The 27,478-nt window shown below is 46.8% G+C and overlaps 1 protein-coding gene across 3 annotated transcripts in view; it reads right to left on the bottom strand.

The window, feature by feature from the left end:
• Window positions 1-27,478, bottom strand: part of CASP8AP2 (caspase 8 associated protein 2) — a 248,152-nt gene that overhangs the window by 51,287 nt on the left and 169,387 nt on the right. For all 3 annotated transcript variants that reach the window (XM_069235500.1, XM_069235501.1, XM_069235502.1), the window contains one exon: window positions 1,260-4,878. In XM_069235500.1, the coding sequence (XP_069091601.1) occupies window positions 1,260-4,878 (3,619 nt within the window). The remainder of the gene's footprint in view (window positions 1-1,259; window positions 4,879-27,478) is intronic.

Raw genomic sequence — 27,478 nt, 5'->3', positions numbered from 1 at the left:
TCCGCCCTCCAGCCCTAACTACACTCCTAAATTGAGTATTTAGGGGAGACCCTGAACCAGGAAGACAGATTTCCTGACAACCTGAAACAAGAAGAAGGACTGCTGACCTGAAAGCCCTGCAGAGACGATGGAGACAACAAATGACTGCTAAACTAACTTGTACTTACCTCCCCCAGGAACTGTTGATTTTTGCACTGTGTCCACTTTTAAAATAGCTTATTGCCATTTTTGCCAAAACTGTATACCTTACTGTTTTAATTCAAAGTTCCATACTTACCTATGCCATGTACCTTTCAATTTATGGGTTTACTTGAATTCTGAGTCTTGTGGTGCTAAAATAAATTAAGAAGAGAATATTTTTCTATATAAAAGCCTTTTGGCCTGGAGTTAAGACTTTGAGTGTATGTTCTCATTTATTGCCTGTGTGTGTACAACAAATGCTTAACACTACCATCTGATAAGCCTACTGCTCGACCACACTACCACAAATAGAGCATTAGTATTATCTATTATTGCCACTATCGACCACTAAGGGGAACCCTTGGACTCTGTGCACACTATCTCTCACTTTAAGATAGTATATACAGAGCCAACTGCCTACACCGTCACTTTGAGCATAAGTGTGTGAAGGGAAGAGTAGATGTGCCTGCACAATCACACAGTTTTTATTAAGAACTAAAGAGGCAGTTTTTAGTTCACATACTATGTCACAGCAGTTCCTATAAACTAGTAACTGGAAAACTGGATGGACACGGGATTAAATTATAAATGCCATGTACCCAAAAATTTATAGCATGTCCACAAAGTAGTAGCAACTGCCTGTTCACATCGGAGGGTATTTCGGAACATGGACCAGTGATTTTAGGCAACAGCGTCTCCTCAAAGCTTACTCTTGATGATGGCAGACTGTTACAAAAAAGCAAGCGTGTGTGTTTCAATGACTAACTGGTAACAGGAAAAATGGGCGGAAACAGGAGTGAGTGTAAATGTCACTTACCTAAAAATGTAAAGCATGTTTACAGGAGACAATACGTAGATATAATGCATGCATGTTAATTTCACTGTTTGAAACTTCTCCAATTTCAAAAATGGGAAAAAGTGTGACCAATGCAGAAACATCTTTCTTTTTCACATACTTATCGCGGTGGAGTTAAAATTAATAGTTTAAAACATGCAGCTATTGAGTTAGCAATGGAGTATTCCTTTCTTTAAAAAAAAAAATAACACTCAAACTGCCAACTAGTGGTTTCTATGCTTACCTAGTCCAGGCAACAACGACCTCTCCTTTCTTTTTAATCAAATTTTTTGCTGAAAGGCTTTGTGGAGAAATAGACGAAGTCTCCAAATGAGCATCCACTTTCTCCGGAGTTGCCTTCTTGCTGGATGACTTCTTTTTGGTAAATAACTCACTCTCCTCCGCTTTTCTGCTTTTCTTCCTCTGCCGCTTTGTTTCAATTACCAGATCATGGCTAGCCTTTGACCTTTTTTGACGGGTGACCCCTGAAGCAGTTTCCTTTTTTCTCTTACTGCAAACGTTCTCAAGGCTCCCTGTTCCACGTTCTAAAGTAGCAGTCTCATAAACTGTCTTTGTTACAGACTTGCCATGGTCATCTTTAGTTCTTTCATCATCAGTCTCTTCTGTCAAATCCACAAATGTAACTGCAGCAGAGGTCACTGAAGCTTGTTGAGTGGTAGATTTAAAAAAAATCGAACCACAGAGTGAAGCTTCTGCAGCATTGTTCAAGGTTTCAACAACAACTTCCGGTGCCTCTAATTCCTGGACATATATTAGCTCAGAAGACCCCTCAGTAGTTGCATTAGCACTACAGCTGCTCTCCAGTTCTGAAGAGTCTCTAGATGTTTCTGGGGAAAGGTGGGCTTTCTTTGTACATGCAGGAGGTGAAATGCTAGATTTAGAAGGGATATGGGTTCCAGTTGGCCGCAGGATGACAGCAGCTGCTAAATTAGATTCAGGTGGTGTATCCTTTGATTGAGTCGGACAGGGTTCACATGAAATGTGGGATAATTCAGTCAGATGCAAGTCAGATGGCTCAGGGGGTGGAGTAGACTTAGGAGGTAGGTTAAAAGGACCCTGGAATGTTTGAACTCTGTGCATTTCAGAAAGGTTGGGCAACCCTGGGGCAGTTTCTGATGGCACAGGGCGATTAGGTGATGACTGAGCTGGGAAAGATTCATGTGGCTCTGAGGGAGATGTGGCAGGTACCGATGACTCTGGAAAACAATGGGATGAATGAGCTGGGCATTTTCCAGGTGACTCTGAAGGAGCAGCAGGTGCTGCGACCGGTTCAGCTGGGGTGAAATGATCATTACTAGGATAGTGATTAAGTGACTTTGGGGAGCGACAGGAAGACTCAGCCAGACATGGGGCAGGAGACTTAGCAGGAGCTGGTGCATCAGGTTGCAGATGTGCTGGGTAGGGTTCACGTGGCTCTGGGGGACGATGGAATGTATCAGATGGGTATGGTTCAAGTGGTTCAGGAGGAGCTGTGATTGGCCCTAAGAGTTCAGATGATTTGGACACATCTAGACCAGATGTCTCAGTGGCTAATCTAGAAAGAGCCTGGTGTGTATGTGCCGTACTGTCTGGATCAGAAGATGCAGGATTTGATTTGGTCTGATTACTCAGAGGCAAAGGTACTGCCTGTTCAGGAATCCTAGGGCTTGCTCCAACAATTTTAAGGGTTGTAGCAGCATGCTTACTCAAGTCAGTGGATATGGGTGGTGATCCCTCCGAATCCGTAAGAGCAGAACATTTCTGAACTAGAGAGAAGGGTTTGTTCTGGGTCGCAGAAGACCAAGACTCTGCATCAGTCAAGGACGCCTCGTCAGAATCTGGCGAAGTAGCCGGCAATGCCCTCCGAATCTTAACTATAAAGTGGTCATTGGATTTCTCCATTATTACTGCCTGCATTGGTTCGCTGGGGCAACACTGAAAACCAGGTGGAGGGTCCTGATTGGTCCATGAGGAAGAACAGCTAGACCTACTGCTTGAATTATCAGATTCTAAAGCTAAATGAATATCCTGCTCTGTGGCATCCTCGCCATCCAGTAGTGCATCTTCACTGTAATGTGCATTAATAAGCCTCTCTGGAGTAGAAGTTGTTGCAGTCTGGGGCCGTAAAAAACTAAGATGACCATCAGACTTCAACGGGGAAGGGACTGTTAAGGAAACCGCTAGATCTTCCATAAGCACAGAAACATAGGTTTTATCTCTTTCTTCACAGCATGTATTGTCTCTGCTGGAGTACGAAAATCTGGGGACCTCCAGCATGCAGCTTTCATCCAAAATATCTGGGCGAACAGGCATCTGAATCACACAGGATAAAGACTTTTCAGAGGGAGCCACTGGTGAAGATGAGCCATCTGGTATTTCTAACTGCAAAAAAGTGTCTCTCTCTAACGTTTCTGTTTCATCAGACACACAAGTGTCATGTTGTTCATCTCCGGTGATCATCTTTTCTGGTGTGCCAGTTTCTTGCTGGCTTTTTTCTAGACTAGTAGTGCTCTCCTCTAGGGCATTTTGATCTTGCAACAAGCTTTTAAATACTTCACCCATGTGAGCATCATTCACTAAATTGAAGGTTAAACTGGATGATTGCTGGTCCTTAAGCAACTTTCTACAAAGATCAGTCTTCGTAGAATCCCTATGTTTCTTGAAAGTCTCTTCTTTCTTATTGTGCGCATCACGGAATTTGCCAGAGCTGCCTTGACCACGATCTACTTCAGACGGACAATAACTGGTTGCTGATTTTTCCATCAACTTCACTGAAGGCTTAACTTTATTTGTAGTAGTTTTTGATAAGTCTTGCTTTTTACTATTTTGACAAAGTGGAATTACTCGTTGACAAACCTCAGACTGTAAGTCTCTAATTACTGATTTTGACAAGGCGATTTCTTCACACTTTGGAGATTTGGTTTTCATGCAATTTTTAGAGACCTTCTGCAAATTGTCCGGAAGGGTAGAGGAGCACTTTGGTGGTGACGCAAGACTACTGTCATCACTATCAATTTCCCCTTCTGCTATGTCACTGAACTTAGCCAAAACCTCTTTGATTTTTTCAAACAAATAATCCAGTTGATCGTCCACAAACTTCCACAACTTCTTTTTCATATCATGCACATGCTGTCCAAAAACTCGGTCCACAATGCCGTTGTTTTTAACTTGCCCCAATGTACGTTCTACAGTTTTGATGAGTTTCTGGATCAGGGAATCTGGAGACTTACAGATCCTAGACCAATCCAAGCCTTTTAGAAAAGATGTGAAATTTGCACTTGAGGTTTCCATAAAGCCATGAAACTGCCTCTTTGAAAACTGAACCTTGAACTTCATGTATTTCTTTCTAATGTGATTCCTGACTACTCTTAACATCTGCATAATTTCACGTACTGTGGAAGGCATGGCTAGTTTTTCCACTTCTAGGCCAGGGCTAATTGCTTTTTTATTATCGTTATCATTGGGGGATGCTGAAATCTCCTTTGCTGTAGTGGTTGCTCTGGTCTTGCATGCAGGACTTTCAACACAAATCATTTCTGGACTTGTCTCATCTGAATTTGACCGCTTCCTCTTGTGCTGATTTTTGACTGAGGTATACTGATAAGGAGGAATGCCTATTTTAGAATGCATTCTTCTCTCTGCACTTTTAGAACTCTTGATAGCTGGCTTTTCCTTACTTGGTGTCTCTTCACTATCATCACTACTAATGATTTCCCCTTCCTCTAGTTCTTCAGGCAACTCCAGACGAGAGAATGCATCAGGACAGTTTCCAGGTACTAGAACAGGATTTTGATTTTCCTTGTTTACTTCCTTAGAAAGAGTTTTAGAGGTTGTTGCACCGCTCAGACTGTCAAAGCATGAATCTATAATATAAAAGAAAAAAATAGTTATTCTGTGCACATAAAGTACAAGGAAAAACTACAATGTTTCAGAAAGCAACAATCTACCATCCTCCTTCTGCAATAATTTAACATGAACAATAAATCTGCTAAACATATTCCTGCATGAGACCTGTTCTCAGAAACCAGTGACTTTTCTTTATCTATGTCTGGACCAAGTTAATGTAACTCGCTTTACACCAAAGGATATAGGAAAGCTTATTTTTGCTCTCAATAGAGGTGAGGAGAGAGGTATGATGGCAAATAGTTAACAGATGTCGGCTAGCACCAGAACCAATGCGGTCAATTACTCTTTCTATACAACAGTTAAATTCAAATTCTGTCTCCTGCACTGTATCACACTCCTCCAGTCCCACACGGTTTACACTATAAACAGGGTTTTGCAACTCAATTGACAAGATTACCAAACCTGGGACCAAGATAGTACTTTTACCAAAAGACGCACCTTACTGACTCGGTCTGATGATGCAACATCTGCCTAGGGATGCTTGTGGCCCAGTCTGGATGGGGCTAGTATTGCATTTTTGGGCTGAGCAGTTCCTATTAGAACAGAACCTGACTGGCATAGGACTGGTTCCCAACTAGAACAGCGTAATAAAAAAAAAGTGATGAACTTGGGCGTAGTTCGAGCAACTACCAGTTGCTAAGATTAATTCAAACATCTTAATAGTCACCTTTTTGTTTCTAGCACATTTTCAGCAAGATGTGTGAGGGACTATTTTATTAAGTCCAATCAAGGCAGCTTAATGATAAGGATATTGACAATGATAATGTGGAGAGAGAATATGTCGGGGGAAGAATACAAGCATGCCTTTCCACCGTATTGAGTGACTGCAAATTGCTGAAGTTCACTCCTAGGGAGCTTCATGTACAGCATTGAAATATGATTAAAAAAAAATATATTTTTGAAGTTATTTCCTATGAAAAGACAGTAACCATATGACACAGAAAGGCAGCTATTTAACACGTATGGTGGTCAGATGGAAAAGCTGATCTTTCTACTGAAGTAAAACCTACATGTGAGGAAAGGTTGCAGCAGTGTCTGCGAGCACGGCTCTGTGAGCATCAGACTCTCATAATAAGACTACTTGCATCCTGCTATTTCTCACAGACTCTTAACCCAGACCACAACAGAGTCTATGCTCTGCTTTAGGATCCATAGTTTCAGGCAGCCATTCATATACTCAGAATGGCATGGTGGAGAGCAACAAATGGCATCACTTGCCAAAGCCCCGAAATGGCTAAGATGGCAGTATTAGATGTCTGCCTTGCAGTAGAAACACTCCCCCAACAGACCAGAGGTTGCAACTTGACAGACAATAAAAAGAATCAAACACCAAGTGTAAGGAAATGCCTCCTTGGCATGGTTGCCCCCTGACTTTTTGCCTTTGCTGATGCTATGTTTACAATTGAAAGTGTGCTGAGGCCTGCTAACCAGGCCCCAGCACCAGTGTTCTTTCCCTAACCTGTACTTTTGTATCCACAATTGGCAGACCCTGGCATCCAGATAAGTCCCTTGTAACTGGTACTTCTAGTACCAAGGGCCCTGATACCAAGGAAGGTCTCTAAGGGCTGCAGCATGTCTTATGCCACCCTGGAGACCTCTCACTCAGCACAGACACACTGCTTGCCAGCTTGTGTGTGCTAGTGAGGACAAAACGAGTAAGTCGACATGGCACTCCCCTCAGGGTGCCATGCCAGCCTCTCACTGCCTATGCAGTATAGGTAAGACACCCCTCTAGCAGGCCTTACAGCCCTAAGGCAGGGTGCACTATACCATAGGTGAGGGTACCAGTGCATGAGCATGGTACCCCTACAGTGTCTAAACAAAACCTTAGACATTGTAAGTGCAGGGTAGCCATAAGAGTATATGGTCTGGGAGTCTGTCAAACACGAACTCCACAGCACCATAATGGCTACACTGAAAACTGGGAAGTTTGGTATCAAACTTCTCAGCACAATAAATGCACACTGATGCCAGTGTACATTTTATTGTAAAATACACCACAGAGGGCACCTTAGAGGCGCCCCCTGAAACTTAACCGACTATCTGTGTAGGCTGACTAGTTTTAGCAGCCTGCCACAAACCGAGACATGTTGCTGGCCCCATGGGGAGAGTGCCTTTGTCACTCTGAGGCCAGTAACAAAGCCTGCACTGGGTGGAGATGCTAACACCTCTCCCAGGCAGGAATTGTCACACCTGGCGGTGAGCCTCAAAGGCTCACCTCCTTTGTGCCAACCCAGCAGGACACTCCAGCTAGTGGAGTTGCCCGCCCCCTCCGGCCATGCCCCACTTTTGGCGGCAAGGCCGGAGAAAATAATGAGAAAAACAAGGAGGAGTCACTGGCCAGTCAGGACAGCCCCTAAGGTGTCCTGAGCTGAGGTGACTCTAACTTTTAGAAATCCTCCATCTTGCAGATGGAGGATTCCCCCAATAGGGTTAGGATTGTGACCCCCTCCCCTTGGGAGGAGGCACAAAGAGGGTGTACCCACCCTCAGGGCTAGTAGCCATTGGCTACTAACCCCCCAGACCTAAACACGCCCTTAAATTTAGTATTTAAGGGCTACCCTGAACCCTAGAAAATCAGATTCCTGCAACTACAAGAAGAAGGACTGCCCAGCTGAAAACCCCTGCAGCGGAAGACCAGAAGACGACAACTGCCTTGGCTCCAGAAACTCACCGGCCTGTCTCCTGCCTTCCAAAGATCCTGCTCCAGCGACGCCTTCCAAAGGGACCAGCGACCTCGACATCCTCTGAGGACTGCCCCTGCTTCGAAAAGACAAGAAACTCCCGAGGACAGCGGACCTGCTCCAAGAAAAGCTGCAACTTTGTTTCCAGCAGCTTTAAAGAACCCTGCAAGCTCCCCGCAAGAAGCGTGAGACTTGCAACACTGCACCCGGCGACCCCGACTCGGCTGGTGGCGATCCAACACCTCAGGAGGGACCCCAGGACTACTCTAAGACTGTGAGTACAAAAACCTGTCCCCCCTGAGCCCCCACAGCGCCGCCTGCAGAGGGAATCCCGAGGCTTCCCCTGACCGCGACTCTTTGAATCCTAAGTCCCGACACCTGGGAGAGACCCTGCACCCGCAGCCCCCATGACCTGAAGGACCGGACTTTCACTGGAGGAGTGACCCCCAGGAGTCCCTCTCCCTTGACCAAGTGGAGGTTTCCCCGAGGAACCCCCCCCTTGCCTGCCTGCAGCGCTGAAGAGATCCCTAGATCTCCCATTGACTTCCATTACAAACCCGACGCTTGTTTCTACACTGCACCCGGCCGCCCCCGCGCTGCTGAGGGTGAAATTTCTGTGTGGGCTTGTGTCCCCCCCGGTGCCCTACAAAACCCCCCTGGTCTGCCCTCCGAAGACGCGGGTACCTACCTGCAAGCAGACCGGAACCGGGGCACCCCCTTCTCTCCATTCTAGCCTATGTGTTTTGGGCACCACTTTGAACTCTGCACCTGACCGGCCCTGAGCTGCTGGTGTGGTGACTTTGGGGTTGCTCTGAACCCCCAACGGTGGGCTACCTTGGACCAAGAACTAAGCCCTGTAAGTGTCTTACTTACCTGGTAAAACTAACAAATACTTACCTCCCCTAGGAACTGTGAAAATTGCACTGTGTCCACTTTTAAAATAGCTATTTGTGAATAACTTGAAAAGTATACATTCAATTTTTATGATTTAAAGTTCCTAAAGTACTTACCTGCAATACCTTTCAAATAAGCTATTACATGAAGAATTTGAACCTGTGGTTCTTAAAATAAACTAAGAAAAGATATTTTTCTATATAAAAACCTATTGGCTGGATTTGTCTCTGAGTGTGTGTACCTCATTTATTGTCTATGTGTATGTACAACAAATGCTTAACACTACTCCTTGGATAAGCCTACTGCTCGACCACACTACCACAAAATAGAGCATTAGTATTATCTATTTTTACCACTATTTTACCTCTAAGGGGAACCCTTGGACTCTGTGCATGCTATTCCTTACTTTGAAATAGCACATACAGAGCCAACTTCCTACATTGGTGGATCAGCGGTGGGGTACAAGACTTTGCATTTGCTGGACTACTCAGCCAATACCTGATCACACGACAAATTCCAAAATTGTCATTAGAAATTGATTTTTGCAATTTGAAAAGTTTTCTAAATTCTTAAAAGTCCTGCTAGGGCCTTGTGTGTTAAGTCCCTGTTTAGCATTGTCTTTTAGAGTTTAAAAGTTTGTTAAAAGTTTGAAATTAGATTCTAGAAACAGTTTTAGATTCTTTAAAAAGTATTCCAACTTTTAGAAGCAAAATGTCTAGCACAGATGTGACTGTGGTGGAACTCGACACCACACCTTACCTCCATCTTAAGATGAGGGAGCTAAGGTCACTCTGTAAAATAAAGAAAATAACAATGGGCCCCAAACCTACCAAAATACAGCTCCAGGAGCTTTTGGCAGAGTTTGAAAAGGCCAACCCCTCTGAGGGTGGCAACTCAGAGGAAGAGGATAGTGACTTGGAGGACAATTCCCCCCTACCAGTCCTATCTAGGGAGAACAGGGTCCCTCAAACCCTGACTCCAAAAATAATAGTCAGAGATGCTGGTTCCCTCACAGGAGAGACCAACACCTCTGAAATCACTGAGGATAGCCCCAGTGAAGAGGACATCCAGTTAGCCAGGATGGCCAAAAGATTGGCTTTGGAAAGACAGATCCTAGCCATAGAGAGGGAAAGACAAGAGATGGGCCTAGGACCCATCAATGGTGGCAGCAACATAAATAGGGTCAGAGATTCTCCTGACATGTTGAAAATCCCTAAAGGGATTGTAACTAAATATGAAGATGGTGATGACATCACCAAGTGGTTCACAGCTTTTGAGAGGGCTTGTGTAACCAGAAAAGTGAACAGATCTCACTGGGGTGCTCTCCTTTGGGAAATGTTCACTGGAAAGTGTAGGGATAGACTCCTCACACTCTCTGGAAAAGATGCAGAATCTTATGACCTCATGAAGGGTACCCTGATTGAGGGCTTTGGATTCTCCACTGAGGAGTACAGGATTAGGTTCAGGGGGGCTCAAAAATCCTCGAGCCAGACCTGGGTTGACTTTGTTGACTACTCAGTGAAAACACTAGATGGTTGGATTCAAGGCAGTGGTGTAAGTAATTATGATGGGCTGTACAATTTATTTGTGAAAGAACACCTGTTAAGTAATTGTTTCAATGATAAACTGCATCAGCATCTGGTAGACCTAGGACCAATTTCTCCCCAAGAATTGGGAAAGAAGGCGGACCATTGGGTCAAGACAAGGGTGTCCAAGACTTCAACAGGGGGTGACCAAAAGAAAGGGGTCACAAAGACTCCCCAGGGGAAGGGTGATGAGACAACCAAAACTAAAAATAGTAAAGAGTCTTCTACCGGCCCCCAAAAACCTGCACAGGAGGGTGGGCCCAGAGCCTCTTCACAAAACAATGGGTACAAGGGTAAAAACTTTGATCCCAAAAAGGCCTGGTGTCATAGCTGTAAACAGCATGGACACCAAACTGGAGACAAGGCCTGTCCCAAGAAAGGTTCCACTCCAAACTCCCATCCAGGTAACACTGGTATGGCTAGTCTCCAAGTGGGATCAACAGTGTGCCCAGAGCAAATCAGGGTCCACACTGAAGCTACTCTAGTTTCTGAGGGTGGGGTGGATTTAGCCACACTAGCTGTCTGGCCGCCTAACATGCAAAAATACAGACAGCAACTCTTAATTAATGGGACTAGAATAGAGGGCCTGAGGGATACAGGTGCCAGTGTCACCATGGTGACAGAGAAACTGGTTTCCCCTGGCCAATACCTGACTGGAAAAACCTACACAGTCACCAACGCTGACAATCAGAGAAAAGTACATCCCATGGCAATGGTTACTTTAGAATGGGGAGGGGTCAATGGCCTGAAACAGGTGGTGGTCTCCTCAAATATCCCAGTGGACTGTCTGCTTGGAAATGACCTGGAGTCCTCAGCATGGGCTGAGGTAGAACTAAAAACCCATGCAGCAATGCTGGGTATCCCTGAACTGGTGTGTGTGAAAACAAGAGCACAGTGCAAGGCACAGGGTGAACAAGTAGAGCTGGAGTCTGGAAGAATGGCCCAGCCTACCAAGAGGAAAGGAAAGTCAGTTGGGAAACCAACTGCAACACAGCAAAAGAAAGGGAACCTCTCTTCTCAGGAAGAAGTTCTGCCCTCTGAGGGAACTGAGCCTTTGGAGCTTGAACCTTATCAGGTTGAGCTCTTGGGCCCAGGGGGACCCTCAAGGGAGGAGCTGTGTAAGGGACAAGAAACCTGTCCCTCTCTTGAAGGCCTTAGGCAGCAAGCTGCTGAAGAGTCCAAAGGCAAGAAAAATGGAACGCATAGGGTCTATTGGGAAGATGGACTCCTGTACACTGAGGCCAGAGACCCCAAACCTGGTGCCACTAGGAGAGTGGTAGTGCCTCAGCTGTTCAGGAAGTTCATCCTAACATTGGCCCATGACATTCCCCTTGCTGGACATTTGGGACAAACCAAGACGTGGGAGAGGTTAGTCAACCACTTCTACTGGCCCAATATGTCCAACATGGTTAAGGAGTTTTGCCTCTCCTGCCCCACCTGTCAAGCCAGTGGTAAGACAGGTGGGCATCCAAAGGCCCCCCTCATTCCACTTCCAGTGGTGGGGGTGCCCTTTGAAAGAGTGGGTGTGGACATAGTTGGTCCACTGGAACCTCCCACAGCCTCAGGAAATATGTATATCCTGGTAGTAGTGGATCATGCTACCAGGTATCCTGAAGCTATTCCCCTTAGGTCGACTACTGCCCCTGCAGTAGCCAAGGCCCTCATTGGTATCTTTACCAGAGTGGGTTTCCCTAAGGAGGTGGTGTCTGACAGAGGTACCAACTTCATGTCAGCATACCTAAAGCACATGTGGAATGAGTGTGGAGTGACTTATAAATTCACTACACCATACCATCCACAAACTAATGGCTTGGTTGAGAGATTCAACAAGACATTAAAAGGCATGATCATGGGGCTCCCAGAAAAGCTCAAAAGGAGATGGGATGTCCTCTTGCCATGTCTGCTTTTCGCTTACAGAGAGGTGCCACAGAAGGGAGTAGGATTCTCACCCTTTGAACTTCTGTTTGGTCATCCTGTAAGGGGACCACTTGCCCTTGTTAAAGAAGGCTGGGAGAGACCTCTCCATGAGCCTAAACAGGACATAGTGGACTATGTACTTGGCCTTCGCTCTCGAATGGCAGAGTACATGGAAAAGGCAACCAAAAACCTTGAGGCCAGCCAACAGCTCCAGAAGTTTTGGTATGACCAAAAGGCTGCACTGGTTGAGTTCCAACCAGGGCAGAAAGTCTGGGTTCTGGAGCCTGTGGCTCCCAGGGCACTCCAGGACAAATGGAGTGGCCCTTACCCAGTACTAGAGAGGAAGAGTCAGGTCACCTACTTGGTGGACCTGGGCACAAGCAGGAGCCCCAAGAGGGTGATCCATGTAAACCGCCTTAAGCTCTTCCACGACAGGGCTGATGTCAATCTGTTGATGGTAACAGATGAGGATCAGGAGGCAGAGAGTGAACCTCTCCCTGATCTTCTGTCATCAGACCCAAAAGATGGGACAGTAGATGGAGTGATCTACTCAGACACCCTCTCTGGCCAACAGCAAGCTGATTGTAGGAGAGTCCTACAACAGTTTCCTGAACTCTTCTCCTTAACCCCTGGTCAGACACACCTGTGTACCCATGATGTGGACACAGGGGACAGCATGCCTGTCAAGAACAAAATCTTTAGACAATCTGACCATGTTAAAGAAAGCATCAAGGTGGAAGTCCACAAGATGCTGGAATTGGGAGTAATTGAGCGCTCTGACAGCCCCTGGGCTAGCCCAGTGGTCTTAGTCCCCAAACCTCACACCAAAGATGGAAAGAAAGAGATGAGGTTTTGTGTGGACTACAGAGGGCTCAATTCTGTCACCAAGACAGATGCTCATCCAATTCCAAGAGCTGATGAGCTCATAGACAAATTAGGTGCTGCCAAATTCCTAAGTACCTTTGACTTGACAGCAGGGTACTGGCAAATAAAAATGGCACCTGGAGCAAAAGAAAAGACAGCATTCTCCACACCTGATGGGCATTATCAGTTTACTGTTATGCCCTTTGGTTTAAAGAATGCCCCTGCCACCTTCCAAAGGTTGGTGAATCAAGTCCTTGCTGGCTTGGAGTCCTTTAGCACAGCTTATCTTGATGATATTGCTGTCTTTAGCTCCACCTGGCAGGATCACCTGGTCCACCTGAGGAAGGTTTTGAAGGCTCTGCAATCTGCAGGCCTCTCTATCAAGGCATCCAAATGCCAGATAGGGCAGGGAACTGTGGTTTACTTGGGCCACCTTGTAGGTGGAGGCCAAGTTCAGCCACTCCAACCCAAGATCCAGACTATTCTGGACTGGGTAGCTCCAAAAACCCAGACTCAAGTCAGGGCATTCCTTGGCTTGACTGGGTATTACAGGAGGTTTGTGAAGGGATATGGATCCATTGTGACAGCCCTCACTGAACTCACCTCCAAGAAAATGCCCAAGAAAGTAAACTGGACTGTGGAATGCCAACAGGCCTTTGACACCCTGAAACAGGCAATGTGCTCAGCACCAGTTCTAAAAGCTCCAGATTATTCTAAGCAGTTCATTGTGCAGACTGATGCCTCTGAACATGGGATAGGGGCAGTTTTGTCCCAAACAAATGATGATGGCCTTGACCAGCCTGTTGCTTTCATTAGCAGGAGGTTACTCCCCAGGGAGCAGCGTTGGAGTGCCATTGAGAGGGAGGCCTTTGCTGTGGTTTGGTCCCTGAAGAAGCTGAGACCATACCTCTTTGGGACTCACTTCCTAGTTCAAACTGACCACAGACCTCTCAAATGGCTGATGCAAATGAAAGGTGAAAATCCTAAACTGTTGAGGTGGTCCATCTCCCTACAGGGAATGGACTTTATAGTGGAACACAGACCTGGGACTGCCCATGCCAATGCAGATGGCCTTTCCAGGTTCTTCCACTTAGAAAATGAAGACTCTCTTGGGAAAGGTTAGTCTCATCCTCTTTCGTTTGGGGGGGGGGGGTTGTGTAAGGAAATGCCTCCTTGGCATGGTTGCCCCCTGACTTTTTGCCTTTGCTGATGCTATGTTTACAATTGAAAGTGTGCTGAGGCCTGCTAACCAGGCCCCAGCACCAGTGTTCTTTCCCTAACCTGTACTTTTGTATCCACAATTGGCAGACCCTGGCATCCAGATAAGTCCCTTGTAACTGGTACTTCTAGTACCAAGGGCCCTGATACCAAGGAAGGTCTCTAAGGGCTGCAGCATGTCTTATGCCACCCTGGAGACCTCTCACTCAGCACAGACACACTGCTTGCCAGCTTGTGTGTGCTAGTGAGGACAAAACGAGTAAGTCGACATGGCACTCCCCTCAGGGTGCCATGCCAGCCTCTCACTGCCTATGCAGTATAGGTAAGACACCCCTCTAGCAGGCCTTACAGCCCTAAGGCAGGGTGCACTATACCATAGGTGAGGGTACCAGTGCATGAGCATGGTACCCCTACAGTGTCTAAACAAAACCTTAGACATTGTAAGTGCAGGGTAGCCATAAGAGTATATGGTCTGGGAGTCTGTCAAACACGAACTCCACAGCACCATAATGGCTACACTGAAAACTGGGAAGTTTGGTATCAAACTTCTCAGCACAATAAATGCACACTGATGCCAGTGTACATTTTATTGTAAAATACACCACAGAGGGCACCTTAGAGGCGCCCCCTGAAACTTAACCGACTATCTGTGTAGGCTGACTAGTTTTAGCAGCCTGCCACAAACCGAGACATGTTGCTGGCCCCATGGGGAGAGTGCCTTTGTCACTCTGAGGCCAGTAACAAAGCCTGCACTGGGTGGAGATGCTAACACCTCTCCCAGGCAGGAATTGTCACACCTGGCGGTGAGCCTCAAAGGCTCACCTCCTTTGTGCCAACCCAGCAGGACACTCCAGCTAGTGGAGTTGCCCGCCCCCTCCGGCCATGCCCCACTTTTGGCGGCAAGGCCGGAGAAAATAATGAGAAAAACAAGGAGGAGTCACTGGCCAGTCAGGACAGCCCCTAAGGTGTCCTGAGCTGAGGTGACTCTAACTTTTAGAAATCCTCCATCTTGCAGATGGAGGATTCCCCCAATAGGGTTAGGATTGTGACCCCCTCCCCTTGGGAGGAGGCACAAAGAGGGTGTACCCACCCTCAGGGCTAGTAGCCATTGGCTACTAACCCCCCAGACCTAAACACGCCCTTAAATTTAGTATTTAAGGGCTACCCTGAACCCTAGAAAATCAGATTCCTGCAACTACAAGAAGAAGGACTGCCCAGCTGAAAACCCCTGCAGCGGAAGACCAGAAGACGACAACTGCCTTGGCTCCAGAAACTCACCGGCCTGTCTCCTGCCTTCCAAAGATCCTGCTCCAGCGACGCCTTCCAAAGGGACCAGCGACCTCGACATCCTCTGAGGACTGCCCCTGCTTCGAAAAGACAAGAAACTCCCGAGGACAGCGGACCTGCTCCAAGAAAAGCTGCAACTTTGTTTCCAGCAGCTTTAAAGAACCCTGCAAGCTCCCCGCAAGAAGCGTGAGACTTGCAACACTGCACCCGGCGACCCCGACTCGGCTGGTGGCGATCCAACACCTCAGGAGGGACCCCAGGACTACTCTAAGACTGTGAGTACAAAAACCTGTCCCCCCTGAGACCCCACAGCGCCGCCTGCAGAGGGAATCCCGAGGCTTCCCCTGACCGCGACTCTTTGAATCCTAAGTCCCGACACCTGGGAGAGACCCTGCACCCGCAGCCCCCAGGACCTGAAGGACCGGACTTTCACTGGAGGAGTGACCCCCAGGAGTCCCTCTCCCTTGACCAAGTGGAGGTTTCCCCGAGGAACCCCCCCCTTGCCTGCCTGCAGCGCTGAAGAGATCCCTAGATCTCCCATTGACTTCCATTACAAACCCGACGCTTGTTTCTACACTGCACCCGGCCGCCCCCGCGCTGCTGAGGGTGAAATTTCTGTGTGGGCTTGTGTCCCCCCCGGTGCCCTACAAAACCCCCCTGGTCTGCCCTCCGAAGACGCGGGTACCTACCTGCAAGCAGACCGGAACCGGGGCACCCCCTTCTCTCCATTCTAGCCTATGTGTTTTGGGCACCACTTTGAACTCTGCACCTGACCGGCCCTGAGCTGCTGGTGTGGTGACTTTGGGGTTGCTCTGAACCCCCAACGGTGGGCTACCTTGGACCAAGAACTAAGCCCTGTAAGTGTCTTACTTACCTGGTAAAACTAACAAATACTTACCTCCCCTAGGAACTGTGAAAATTGCACTAAGTGTCCACTTTTAAAATAGCTATTTGTGAATAACTTGAAAAGTATACATGCAATTTTTATGATTTAAAGTTCCTAAAGTACTTACCTGCAATACCTTTCAAATAAGCTATTACATGTAGAATTTGAACCTGTGGTTCTTAAAATAAACTAAGAAAAGATATTTTTCTATATAAAAACCTATTGGCTGGATTTGTCTCTGAGTGTGTGTACCTCATTTATTGTCTATGTGTATGTACAACAAATGCTTAACACTACTCCTTGGATAAGCCTACTGCTCGACCACACTACCACAAAATAGAGCATTAGTATTATCTATTTTTACCACTATTTTACCTCTAAGGGGAACCCTTGGACTCTGTGCATGCTATTCCTTACTTTGAAATAGCACATACAGAGCCAACTTCCTACACCAAGTCATCCATATTGTGAGGGCCCTTGCAGGCAATTAACATACTGCAACAACCTCTTTTCTTAATCTCCTGTGGTATGTATGCATGTAGCATCTATAGTGCTCAAACCTTGTCCAAATGAAGCAGGACTTTCTATAGATCCATAGACAAGCACAGTAAGTGAGAGATAAGAAAGATTGTTAGGTTCTGGGAGTAGACGTGTACAGTTACTGTTTTGTGATGTAGTGTTCTTCAAAGAGGTGCATCTTAAACATTTTTCTAAACTGGAGCATGGTTGGGGTGATCCTGGTGGATACAGGAATATTGTTGCAGAACGTCGGTACATAAGTGCACCTATTAGTTAAAAAGCAAATAGTGCATAATTACAAAGGTATCTTAAAGCAAACACCCACTAATAAAAACGGAAGTGCTAAACCTAGTAATATGCTATATTACAACCTCTCACTATAACAGATGACAATAACAGTAAATAATTGGCTAGTTGAGACAATGGACACTTAAAAGCTTTATGAGGAGGCACTCATTGTACAGGCAACAAGCATTAGTCATTTCACACTACATGTGAGGCAGGAAGTATTTGAGTAGGGAGTAAGGCACCTGTGCTGCTGCAAGTGGTACTAACTGACATTTAAGAGGTACCTTTAAGAAGAAACAGATACTAAGAAAACAACCCCAGGATTAAAGACAAGAGCATGAGCGCGAAGGACATCTGGAAAGGTGGTCTTCTCAATGAATAAGCCCTTTCGGTATACAATGTTTACATTTAGCATTATGAAATAACAGTAATATAGCCCCCTAGCATAAAGACAGAAAAAGGGATTCAAGTGTGCTTGTGAAAGGCCACTGAGCGAGGAGGTGCCATCAGCATGCAAAATATGTACGGCCGACTGGATTCGACCATAGACTACCAAACACCCACTCACAATAGAAACATTAATACACTAGAAAAGAAAAAAGAGCGATTATGTGGTAAGGCAGCCCAAGCACCGATACCAACCTACAGGGTAGGGGGACCTCTACTGAAATAAAGTCTATATGAACTCCAGCCTTTTCCTAAATAGAAAAAAATAACGCATGTTGAAGATGGATCATCACTTAGACAAGATCTACACATGGATTTGGTACGGGCAGGGGTAGACGCGGAGGTCATGGTATACAGCCTGAATGATACAATCACTGCTCTGATACTACTGGGCACACTGCTACCAACAAAAAAAGCAACATTAGATAGAAAGACAGAGGACTCCGAAGCATGGTCTTAAAAATAATCTGGATAGTGAGTTCTGTGGAAAGAAAGAAGTGCAGTATGACACTTTCCCTTAAGAACTGGAGACGTTTGTAGGGCCCGATTTATTAGCTATGTATTTCACAGTGCTAATAAAAATCTAGCATAGCATCCCTGTAAGAAAGCTACATCCAAAAATGTGATGCTCTTTTTTTTTTAGATTTGATGCTGCAAGCCACCACAGCTATTAGACCATTACAAGCAGATAAACATGTTTTTTCAAATGTTTTAGGATTACAGGAAAATGCACAAAGAGGTGAAAAGGAAACTCCTAAACATAAGTCTCAAGTATATTATTGCTTTATGCTAAACTGAAGGTGATTCATAAAGATGAGGCGTGGCTCTTTCTTCACAATGCAGCAGGAGGCCTATAAGTGTAAGAGAAGAGTGGCATTAATAGGTAGGGAGGTGTGAGTCACAGTCCTTATAAGGAAGAGCTACAGAGTTAATACAACAGAGGCATGAACAGATGGTATGAGGTTACTGGGAACAAGAAAACAGCCAGTAAAACAAGCCAATCCCAAGATTAAAAAGTAGATCTACCAAATGTGATACCATTAACCATAGGTTATGACAGGCGCATTAAGGCCAAAATGCACACAATAGGATGATGCAACACTAAAAGGTTTTCTGGTCCCAGATGAAAGAGGATATTAGGACAATGTTATTTGCTACCTCACCAGCAGGATGGGCACCCTAGATATTGCCTAGCTGCAAAGACCACATACGCCTACTGGTGAAATCACACATCTCATGTTAAAAATAAACTTAAACCCCAATTGTTCAGAAATGATTCATTTACTTAATTTACAGGGCTAGTGCTTGCATCTCGGTATCAAAAAATGATGACAGCGCATGTACTGCCCCCACCTGTAACTAGGCACCAGTGATAAGGCCATTCCATGAGTAAAGACTTGAGTACTTCTCTTTCGAAGTGCTGCAGTTAAAAGATATTACTATGACGCAATTTCATGGTACTCAATTTACAGACATCAACCAACAGATGGCTAAGTCAATCTTAACAAGATATTAATCTGTGACCAGGAGATCAGTGTAAATCTCCTCAGTGAGCATTTACCTCAATGAAACATCCTGTACAAAGGATGTAAAAAACTATCATATACAAAACATATGCTTCAGATATGTTGATGCCATGCTTGCAGCCATTATAGAATACATAAAAAAAAAAAAAAAAACACATGCTTTTACATGATCAGAAGAGCCTCCAATTGGAATCTTTACAGCGTGATGAGATAGCTGGATCTCCTGTTGCCAGAGTAGAGTAAATAAAGCAGCTGGGCAAACTTCATTTTAGCAGAGCAGAAACTAAAAGGATCATGGCTAACAACAAGACAACCGAGAATTGTGGGTTTAACTCTCAGCAAATGTGAAGGAAGGAAGAAATAGAAAATTAATCATGGAGTGAAAGTGGCAGTTGAGGTAAAAAAAAAAAAAAAAAAAGATAAATCAGTCATAACGTACAAGTTACTTACCTTCGGTAACGCTATATCTGGTAGAGACCTATTCTAGTTGCAGATTCCTTGCCTCAGAATTTTCCCCCAGGCGTCAGACTGGATCCAGAGATTTTTTTTTCTTCGAGCAATACCCTTGGGGGTCGGTAGGTGGCGTTGGTCGACTCCATGGACCTCGTTGGCATCATAGTTGCCGTGATGACATCGGGAGTAGTATATAGGCGCCGTCTCAGCACGGTGACGTTGGTTTCTTTTCACGACGCTCCAAGCCAAAGCGCAGAGCCGCGAAGAACACGGAGACTGATGTGCCAGAGCTAAGCCCTTGAATGGGGAAGCCGTGTCCCTAGAAATCAGTTCACAAGCGGGGAGGATGGGTGGGTCCGTAAGGAATCTGCAACTAGAATAGGTCTCTACCAGATATATTGTTACCAAAGGTAAGTAACTTGTACATCTGACTTCTAGTGGCAGATTCCTTACCTTAGAATAGATACCCAAGCAATGCCATCCTCGGAGGTGGGCTATTAACAAAGCTAATACTAGAAAGTCCTGCAGGACCGAATGACCAAAGTAGCCGTCCCTACAGACCTGACTGTCCAAGCAGTAATGTTTAGTAAAAGTGTGCAAGGATGCCCACGTAGCTGCCTGGCAGATATCCAGTACAGGAAATCTGCGTGCTAACGCAGTGGAAGCAGCAGTCGATTTGGTGGAATGAGCGTGCAAGCCCTTAGGGAGTTGCTTCTTGGCCAAAGTGTAGCACATATAGATGCAAAGAAGTACCCATCGAGAGAGAGTACGTTTTTACACCGCCTTCCCTTTCTTTGCACCCACATATCACATCACATCACAAAAGTTGATCGTCCACCCAAAAATCTTTAGAACGATTGAGATAGAACACCAACGCTCTTTTCGGGTGCAGACAGTGGAGTCTTTCCTCCTCATGAGAAGATGTGGAGGTGCGTAAAAAGTAGCCAAGGGGATGGACTGGCCTACATGAAAAGGTGTAACAACCTTGGGAAGGAAGGAAAGAAGCCTTAGTGCTTAACACCACTTTGTCATGCTGCACAGACAAATATTGGGGGGGGGGGGGGGGGGGGGATGCGAGGGGAGGTGGCTGTGAAGAAAGAGCCTGAAGCTCACTCACTCTGCATGCATAAGTGATGGCAACCAGAAAAAGTCTTGAAAGTAAGGAGCCGTAAAAGACAATTGTGCATTGGCTCAAAGGGAGTACGCATTAAAAAAGTAACTACAATATTGAAGTCACACTGAGGCATGATAAATGGGTGAGACCCTTAAGGAATCGACTGACAATACGAGACTTAAAGAGTGAAGGTTGATCAGGCGACCTAGGAAAGGCCAAAATAGCCGATAAATAACCTTTAAAGGTGCCCAAAGCAGAGGGCCCTGCTGGGCTAAAAAAAGAATGAACAGAGGAGCAGAGAGGGGGGTCAACAGATTTGTTAGAGAAACATGCCACAAATTATGCCAACAACAGGCGTATAACGTTTTGGTGGAGGGACGCGAGGCTGCAAAGAAAGCATCACAGACTTTGGGTTGAAAGTCAAAAACCGCCAAATGCCGGTGCTCAATGTCCACGCATGTAGGTGGAGATTGAACAGGTTCGGGTGGAGAATCGTCCCCTGCTGCTGTGACAGAAGATCCTCCCAAAGAGGCAGTCTGTGTGGAGGATCGATGGCCATGCTCAATAGTTCAGGATACCATACTCTCTGTGCCCAGTCCGGAGCCACCAAGATAACTTGGGCCCAGTCGTTCCTGATCTTCTTGTGAACTCTGAGCAGAAGTGATATAGGTGGAAAGGAATAAAGGAGGCCGGAGTTCCATTCAAGATTAAAAGTGTCTCTGAGCAAGTGCCGCCTTGGTAACTCCAACACGCAAAACTGCTGACATTGTGTGTTCTCTGTGGAGGCAAACAGATCTAACCAAGGCTCTCGCCACTGCTGAAAGAGACCGTGCGCCACCTCCAGATGGAGAAGCCATTCGTGATCGGCTATGCATCGACGGCTGAGTTCGTCTGCTCTGGCGTTCAGAGAGACTGCCAGATGTTGAACCACCAGGGTAATTACTGATGTGCCAGCCACATCCAGAGGCGCAGTGCCTCTTGACAAAGGGTCCAGGACCCAACTCCACCATGTTTGTTGCAGTATCACATAGCGGTAGCGTTGCCCGTGAACACTTGCACTACTTTCCCTTTGAGAGAGGGAAGAAATGCTTTCAAAGCAAGCCTGATATCCCAGAGCTCCAGAAGATTGATATGGAGCCCAGAGGCTTCTGATCTCCGCCTCTCCCATTGGGTCACCCCATCCCAGAAGTGACGCATTTGTCACTATGGATAGATCTGGCTGGGGGAAGGGAAGAGGGATCTGCTGTTGACCCAATGCGGATTTGAGTGCCACCACTGCAGGTCTTTCATAATCCCGTCCGAGATTTTGACTGTGTCGGAGAGATTTTCCTGATGCTGCGCCCACTGGAACTTTAAGTCCTACTGCAGAGCCTGCATTTGCCATCTGGCATGTGTTACTCGCAAGGTGCAGGAGGCTATGTGGTCCAGCAGCCTCATAGCCAGTTTCACCGAAACCCAAACCAGAGGCAGAAAGATCAGAATCATAGCTTGAATATCTTGGACTCACTTATCGGGAGGATAGGCCCGAAACAGCTCTGTGCCCAGAACAGCTCAGATGAAAGGGAGCATCTGAGAGTGAGTCAGGTGTGACTTCTGCACGTTTATAGTGAACCCCAGCATGTGCAGGAGGTTCGCTGTATTCTGAAGGAGGGAGACGACTTTCTGGGGCGAGTCCGCCTTCAGCAGCCAGTCGTCGAGGTAGGGGAATGATGAAACCCCCAACCTGTACGGATGAGCAGCAACCACTGGCATCATTTTGGGGAGATCCGAGGGGCGCTGGTAAGGCCGAAGGGGAGCACGGTAAATTGAAAGTGCTTGTGACCTACCACGAATCGCAGGTAACGTCTCTGGGCTGGCGGGATGGGAATATAGAAATAAGCGTTCTGCAAGTCCAACGCTACCATGCAGTCTCCTGGGTCCAAGGCATAGAGGACCTGAGCCAGGGTGAGCATTTTGAATTTCTCCTTCTTGAGAAAGAGATTGAAGTCCTGAAGGTCTAGGATAGGAAGTAAGCTGTTATCTTTTTTGGGCACCAGAATGTAGCGGGAATAATAACCACGACCTACTTCTGGCACAGGGACCCTCTCTATGGCTCCCTTGGCCAAGAGAGCCACAACTTCCTGGCAGAGAAGTGCCAATCGATCCTCTGGAATATGGCTGACTGATGGAGGCATGGCTGGTGGGACAGATTCAAAGGGGAGGGAGTAGCCCCTTCGAACGATCTGCAAAACCCACCTGTCCATAGTGATGGATGCCCAATGGGGCAGGTGATGGCGAATCCTGCCGCCAACTGGACCGTAGTGAGGGGACCTCTGGTTCCCTGTCCCATGTGGGATTCTGCGTCCCCGGCCACGCAGCGGCTGAACAGCATGGGTGGCACGGTGGCTGGGATGGGGACGTGACAGGAAGCCCCTGCCATGCCCATGAAGGGAGTGAAAGGCTGACTGTTGAGGGTGAGGGTGAGTGTAGTGGAAAGGTTGAGGGACCGAGCCGTAGCCCAGGAGAGTCCTTAAACCTCTCCAAAGATGAGTCGGTATGGTCTCCAAAGAGATGGGAGCCATCAAGGGCATGTCCATAAGAGTATGTTGGACATCCCCTGAAAAAACAGACGTACAAAACCAGGCATGGCGCCTCAAGGCCACTGTTGTCGCAACCAATCTATCTAGAGAGTCGGTTCTGTCCAGCCCACATATGATTGCGAACTTTGCCACTTCTCTACCATCGGTGACAGCTTGGGAGACAATAGCACGGGCCTCCTCCAGTATCTGCGGAAGAACTTGCGTGACCGTATCTACAGAGAGTGGGTGTAGCGGCCCAAAAAGCATGCGGTGTTCACTGACTGCAGCACAAGACCTGAGGAAGAAAACATCTTCTTCCCAAATTGTTCCAACCTTTTTGATTCCCTATCTGGGGGTGCAGAAGAGAATCCTGCTGAGGAAGCCTGAATGACAAGGCTCAGGTGTGGGGTGTTGGGACAGGAATTTTAGGGTCGTTCGGGGAGGGCCGATGGCGGTGTGCAATTGTCCTGTTCACAGGACCCCCCGTGTTGGGTCTGGATCAAGTACCCAAAAGCACATCAGTGAGGACTTCACTGAATCGTAGAAGAGGCTCTTTGATTGAAGCCCCTGGCTGAAGCACCTCAGTCAGGAGATTAGATCTGACCTGAACAGTAGGTATCTCAAGGCACAGGACCTCAGCCTCCCTACTGACCAACATGGAATAAGTCGCTCCTCCCTCGTAGCCATTGTAGGAGGAGACAGCATGGCAGTGTCTGGAGAGATGTCCAGATCACTTGCCTCGCCCTACTCCTGTGCCCAGTCCAAGTTAGGGTCATCCTGGTATTCATAAGGGTCCAGGGACCCCTCCAATCCTTCCCCGAATTCGTACCCACAAGAAAAAGGGTCAGAATCCAACCAGGGGTGAATAGGCCCCATAGAAGGAGGGGCGTAGGCAGACTGCGGTCCCACTCAGTCGTCGGGGATGAGGATCGGGTGAGGTCGATGGTAGGCACCACCAAAGTCAGGTGCGTCGAAATTCGAACCGGTGCCAGGGAAGGTCTCAATTGTACGACCGGCGCTGATCTAAGAGCGGATCCCGAGGAGACCTCAGTGGCCAGAGCCGCCAGCACAGAACCCAAAGGCCCCCATACCTAACCCCTTGGCCCCAAGGCGCTGTATCAGGGTCGGCCTGCCTAAAAATGAGGCACATGGCCCCAAAACTCCTTTAATTGGGCAGGGGCCTCGAGCGTCGACGTTCCTCCCACACATCGCATCAGCCGAGCAACAGGTGAAGTCGAAGGGTGACGGGATCTCTTCAACTACTACTTCTTTTTACCTTGACCCAAAGACTTCGAAGAAGAATGGTGGTGGCCCATGACCGGTCTCAGGACCTTACCTCGAACGAGACAGGAACCTATGCGGAGTTGAGTGCCGGACCGCCATAAGCTTAAGGAACCGTACCCTCAAGGCCTCCTGGTGCATGGCCCGGCACTCTGAGCATGACTATGGGTCGTGGGTGCCCTCCAGGAACCACGTACAGACCTGATGCCGATTCTTCACCGACATCATGCAGTGACAGTTCATTAATTATGTTCAGGCTGGGATCCCGGCTTCCAGGGTCCACGGACTCCAATACTGATTCACAGGGGTCCCCGGGTTCCAGTAATGATGAAATGAGGATCCAGAGAAATCAAAAAGGTGGGAACCACTGCCCTAGAACTCTTGACAGGTATGCCAAATGCAAACAGGAAAAGACAGTAAGAATGGCCAGTGTCATACATTATCAATTCAAAGCATCTCTCGCTGTATGCAGGGCCCTAACCATGCTACCAAAGTAACTCGCTACAGAGCTAACATAAATTAAGTGAGTAACAGAAGCAATTCCCCCTTCAAGGCCATCAAGCACTGCATCCCACCATTACCACACTCAGTCAACAATTGAAAGATCACACATAACTTCAACAACTGGAATGAGAAAAGCAGATACCCCATTAACACCACAAAAACAAATCTACTTTACCTTGTATCCACTATCATTTAAATTAGGCTATTACGACATCTCTAGGTTGCTATAAATATTAATCCAGAGAAGTTCAGGACTACACACAGAATTAGGCAAGGAAGGCAAGTCATGGTTTCCCAGAGACAAGTGACCAGGAGACCTGTCTATCAAGTGCTTAGACATTACTTCTCCTTAAGAGACAGTATTTTGCTGCAGAAATAAAAAAGAGCAAATCTTTACTGGGTGCTTCTGAATGAAGAAAAACTAGCTTTAGGTGCTAATTTTTATTTTATGAATCAAGTCAGTGTACATGCGCTCTATTCTGAGAAAATGAAGACTTTGTCTTAGACCATTTCCTGGCTGCAAAACACAGATACTGGATGCACAGATCTAGATGATGGGGCCATAAGCATTGTTTGCAGCTTAATATATTCATACACATATGAATTTCACAGAGCTATCTGTCCTTAATATTAGAATCTCGCTCAAACGTAATAAAGAAAGATTAGCACATTTGAGTTTTCTCATGGACAACCTAGCCTCTAATGTACTGAGCAACTTGCTGTTACCCTGTATGTAAGGGAATAGATGTTACAAGAAATATAATTTTAGAGCAGCTGAGAGCCAAGATCATTCAACAGTGTGGTAACCAAATGCCTTTTAAATTAATTAGCACATACATCACACAAAGTGTAGCAAATGACAGTTAATGGACAAGTTACTTACCTTCAGTAACGTGTTATCTGGTAGAGACAATATCTAGTTGTAGACTCCTTACCTTAAAATTTCCCCAGGCATCAGACTACATCTGGAGACTTTTCTCAAGCAGTACCCTTGCGTGCCGTGAGGTGGCCTCGATTAGCTCTGTCTGTGGTGGTTGTCATCCATGCTGGATATGACATCCTCGGCCTTATATAAGCGCAAACCCGGCTGCAGGAAAGTACCATCTTCCTTGGCATGTTACCCCCATTTTTGCCTGTATGTCAGTATGTTTTTGCCTGTCTCACTGGGATCCTGCTGGTTAGGACCCCATTGCTCATAGTTTATGGCCCAATGTGTGTGTCTGTATAGTGCCTAACTGTGTCACTGAGGCTCTGCTAATCACAACCTCAGTGCTTATGCTCTCTCTGCTTTTAAATTTGTCACTATAGGCTAGTGACTTCATTTACCAATTTCAATTGGCACACTGGATCCCCACCCCCTTATAAGTCCCTAGTATATAGTACCTAGGTACCCAGGGCATTGGGGTTCCAGGAGATCCTTATGGGCTGCAACATTTCTTTTGCCACCCATCGGGAGCTCAAACAAACCCTTTCACAGGACTGCCATTGCAGCCTGCATGAAATAGTACACACATTATTTCACAGCCATTTTCATTGCACTTAAGTAACTTATAAGTCACCTATATGTCTAACATTCATTTAATGAAGGCTAGGTGCAAAGTTACTAAGTGTGAGGGCACCCTTGCACTAGCAAAGGTGCCCCCCACATAGTTCAGGGCCAATTCCCGGAACTTTGTGAGTGAGGGGATGCCATTACACGCGTGCACTACATATAGGTCTATACCTATATGTAGCTTCACAAATGGTAACTCCGAAAATGGCCATGTAAGGTGCCTAAGATCATGGAATTGTCCCCCCATTCCAGATATGGTATTGGGGAGCCAATGCCATGCATCCTGGGGGCTCCACCATGGACCCCCAGTACTGCCAAACCAGCTCTCTGAGGCTTGCAATGCAGCTACAGCTGCTGCCACCCCACAGACAGGGTTCAGCCCTCCTGAGGTCTTAGCAGCTCAGTCCCAGGAAGGCAGAACAAAGCATTTCCTTTGGGAGGAGGGTGTTACACCCTCTACCTTTGGAAATAGGTGTTATAGGCTGGGGAGGGGTAGCCTCCCCCAGCCTCTGGAAATGCTTTGAAGGGCACAGATGGTGCCCTCCTTGCATAAGCCAGTCTACACAGGTTCAGGGACCCCTTGTCCCTGCTCAGGTATGGAACTGGACAAAGGAAAGGGGAGTGACCACTCCCCTGTCCATCACCACCCCAGGGGTGGTACCCAGAGCTCCTCAAGTGTGTCCCAGACTTCAGCCATCTTGCTTTCCAAGCTGTGGGGACACTGGAGGACTCGTAGTGGCCAGTGCCAGCAGGAGACGTCAGAGAACCCTCCTGGTAGGTCCATACCTGATAAGGTAGCCAATCCACCTCTCAGGGTTATTTAGAGTCTCTCCTGTGGGTTCTCTTGAGATCCTACTTGCAAGTTTCTGGCAGGAAGCCTCTGCAACTACTACTTCATCCTTTGACCTCGGATCAACCGCAGCCTGCTCCAGGAACTGCTGTAACAGCAACAAAGTATCCAGAAGGGATACTTTTCCTC

Source organism: Pleurodeles waltl, chromosome 5, assembly GCF_031143425.1.
Source record: "Pleurodeles waltl isolate 20211129_DDA chromosome 5, aPleWal1.hap1.20221129, whole genome shotgun sequence".
In the NCBI taxonomy this organism is placed as follows: Eukaryota; Metazoa; Chordata; class Amphibia; order Caudata; family Salamandridae; genus Pleurodeles; species Pleurodeles waltl.
This window is presented reverse-complemented; position numbering and strand designations above follow the sequence as displayed.